The sequence below is a fragment of the Doryrhamphus excisus genome, linkage group LG9 (assembly GCF_037039965.1).
Source record: "Doryrhamphus excisus strain RoL-2023G ecotype Guam linkage group LG9, RoL_Dexc_Guam_v1.1, whole genome shotgun sequence".
Lineage (NCBI taxonomy): Eukaryota > Metazoa > Chordata > Actinopteri > Syngnathiformes > Syngnathidae > Doryrhamphus > Doryrhamphus excisus.
Window position 1 is genome coordinate 1,433,438 of NC_136365.1, and position 3,782 is coordinate 1,437,219.

General features: G+C 36.7%; 1 protein-coding gene across 1 annotated transcript; it reads left to right on the top strand.

Annotated features, from left to right (window-relative positions):
• The first annotated feature begins 353 nt into the window (after positions 1-353).
• On the top strand, positions 354-3,540 carry LOC144899853 (uncharacterized). The gene is made up of 4 exons (XM_078793763.1): positions 354-426; positions 614-769; positions 1,634-1,726; positions 2,623-3,540. Exons 1-4 carry the CDS (start codon positions 376-378, stop codon positions 2,929-2,931), a joined length of 609 nt encoding a protein of 202 aa, XP_078649889.1. The 5' UTR covers positions 354-375; the 3' UTR covers positions 2,932-3,540.
• The last annotated feature ends 242 nt before the right edge of the window (positions 3,541-3,782 follow it).

Genomic DNA, 3,782 nt, shown 5'->3' on the forward strand with positions numbered 1-3,782 from the left:
TAACTAGAGCCCATCCTTGTCTGGGGCAGTTGGGGAACAGGACAGGATTTTGGGGTTGGAAACAATCACTGAAATACAAGCTGCAGAACTATCGGACAAAACTGGGGCGGCTAGGTAATCCTGAAATTCATGTGAACTCCTTAAAACACAAGAGGAAGGGACAAGGAAAAGCAGCAGCCAGTATAAAGAAGCCAAGGAAGGCAGAAGTTCACTACATTCCTTTGCACCCAAAAGGCGAGACTGCAGAAAGTCTGGAGGAGGAGCGAATCAGTATACTATCAGAAATGAAGAAACGCTTCAATGAGGTGGTGATAAAGACAAAAATGGAAAAGACTTTTTCCCCACAGACGACTGGAAATTGTGGATGAGAGACCAATGATCGAAGACTTCAAAGACCGATGGCCAGCCTTGTTTCAGGAGAGTGGTGTAAGTATACACCACGGTGGACTATTGCATTTTGATATGGTTTAGAACTGGGTTGTTGACAGCTGTTCAGCTGTTGTTGTTATTTCTCCTAGCTTTAGGTCCGGTCGTCCGGTCCTGGTTCCACACACTTGCTGTATGTGATTGTATTTACATTTAATTAGTTTTTTTTTTTTTTTTTTTCCCACAGGTGAATGATGAGTTCATGAGAATCACCACAAAACCACTACTGTCAAAGTTTTTCGGCCAGCTTGACCACTTTACTCCAAAGCTCAACTCCCTTTTCAAGTCCAAAGGAGGAGCGAAGGGACAGAAGATGAAGAATATCCTGGCAGTCTATGATGAGGTGGGTTTTAATTACATTGATGTTATCAAATTCATTCATTCGTTCATTTTCTACAGCCCTTACCCTCACGTGGGCATGCTGGAGCCTATCCCAGCTGTTCCGGTATGAAATTTAATTTTTAATGCCAAGTGGCAAATTATCATACAGGAATTGGTTAATTGGTGACTCCAAATTGTCCATAGGTATGAATGTGAGTGTGAATGGTTGTTTGTCTATATGTGCCCTGTGATTGGCTGGCGACCAGTCCAGGGTGTACCCCGCCTCTCGCCCGAAGACAGCTGGGATAGGCTCCAGCACCCCCGTGACCCTCGTGAGGAAAAAGCGGTAGAAAATGAATGAATGAATGAATGAATGAATTGATTTGAAGTGAATTCACTACTCTGTGCATTATTTTTTGTCAAAGTCAAAACATGTTTTTCAATTGTAAATTTTTTGGCTTTTTGATCATTTTGGTGTAATTATGGTTGATCCCCAGCACACGATAATTATTAACTTGAACTTTTTATCTCAGTCTGCAGAAGTATTTCCATTTCTCTTAAATTGAAATGAGCTTTGAAAACTGGAAGATGACTGATGTATTCATAGTTGAAATAGCTGTATCCCAATGACAGCATTGTAAGCTAGCTCATTCTAACTTGTTTTCTCGTGTTATAATGCACAGAAAAGGGAAAGAAATATGTTAATTTTTCACATAAAGATTGAGAATGATGGGCAAAATTCCAAAAACTGCAGTTACCCTTTAAAAACTGCAATGTTCTATGTAATTGATAAAAACAAGAAAAAGTCATTATCTCCACAACTGGCTTTTTACGTTGTTTACCATGTCCCCCTTATTAAAGCCAAATACATGTACATGTGTTTCAGTGTGATGAAATAGATGCGAAGAGGGAGTGTGTTCTGAAGAGCCTGATTATCTACCTCAACGAGGATCCAGCTTCCCTCGTCAAGGAGTACCTGGTAAATTTCACTTTTAACAAAAGAGCATGTCTTAGCACTGGTAGTATGTTCCAGTGTTTAATCTTTGTTTTCTTTAATTAATAGCAGAACATTGGGTAGTGTCTGCCAGTGTTAGTGTTAATTTTTTTTTTTTTTTGGGGGGGGGGGGGATTAGTCAAAAATCTATGTACAATTTTTCCTTGAATTGCATGCATGTTTTGGTTATCATACAATGGTCATGGTTTAATTAATTTAAACACGCATCACCTTACTTATTGTATCCTACCCTTCCATCTATTAGTTTTACAGTCTGTTACATTTGTTCACTTCCTTGACATACAGTACATTGTTGTATTGTTAATGCATTGTTGCCCATCTTTGTTCTTGATGTATGTTTATCAGAAAACATCAATTTTATTAGAATTCCTATTAGCTAACTAAACAAAATGGCTGGCAAACTGAACTACATTACATTGACCATCTATGGTTGACTCTCAAAAATGTTAACCCCATGTTAACATTATGTTACATGTGTAAAACAATTGTAAATGCGTAATATAAACTACAATGAAAGGAATAAATTCATAATGTAAGGTTACTTCTGCCTTAATTGAAGACGTGACTGTTGTCAATGTGGGATCAAATATCACCACCTTCAGTTTTACAGTGAAGGTAAAAGTAACCTCAAATGTTCATTTATTTCTTCCATTCATCATTCATAAACATTTCCAATTGTTTTCCACATTTAAAACTATAAAAAACATGTTTTGTCTTAACATTTTTGGAACGGATTAATTGGATTTACATTGTAGAGAAATGTATTTAGGTTAGGAAGGAATTCATCCATTAACATGAAATATTCAAAACTAGCATTTTCCTGAGCTTATTCTTTCTGTATATCTGTTTCTGTTTTTCAGGCAACTGCTATTGAGGATGCAGAAAATGATCTTGCAACAACTGTTATGTGCATTTTTGTTGTCAGAGGTGGTGAGCGTGACTTTCCTGATAACATATGGGTTGTCATTGAAGGAGTTAAAGTCCTCTCCAATGTCAGAAGTGTCATTGTGGCCTTTGCCTTGCTCTTTGGGCTTATCTATGCCTTGGATCTCAGCTATCCAGACAACCTAAAATACACATTTGAGTTTGTCCAGAAGATTCTCATGAATATGGATGGACACAAACTCAATGTGAAAATACAGCAGTTGAAAATGAAGATGTTCATCTAAATGGAGGTATGAACTTTGGCCTATTGTTTGTTCTGTTGCCTGTTGTCTAACATGTTTAAACATTTGAAATTGCACTACTTTTCTAAACCTGTTTACCTCAAGAAACCAAGTGTGGAGGACCAAATGGGACAGAATGAAATAGATAAATGCATCTTTAAATAATTACATGTCGGTAGTTAAATTTTACAAATCTTTAAATTAGTCATTACATAATACACCATTAAGTAATCAAATGCGTCAATAACTGTCTTTAAGTCAAATATCAGCTCATTTACTGTAGAAACATAAGTATTTCAAATTATTTCACTATTTAATTATTATTAGTTATTTTAATAATGTAGTTAATTTTTTCACTATAATTGTTTTGTGGAGTTGTGGTTGCATGTTTATGAATTGTGCGGAAATAACTCCCAACTCCCTGACTTATGTGATCTCTAGATCAGCAGATCCTGCTTCCACATACTCTGTAAGGTTTAAAATACCTTTCACCAACTCCCGGGAAAGTTAGGAGTTTGTATAACTTCTGGACTTCAGACCATTCGACCAGATTGACGTTAGTCACACCCACAGATTTTGATGGGTGTTTGTGATACATAATTCATGACGCTGCACCCCAGAGCCGTGAAATAATAAAATTTAACTATTAACTACTTGACACATTTAGTTCTTTAGAGATTGATTTATTTAATTTTGTCCCATTTGGTCCACCGCACATAAGTAGAAATGTAAAGGTACCATATTAGTAGTGACGCCAATATTAACAATATACCTCAGCCCATCATGAGCAGACAGTGTGACATTTGACATATTAGCACTTTGTAACTCACAAATGATAGCGGTTGCACTTTCAG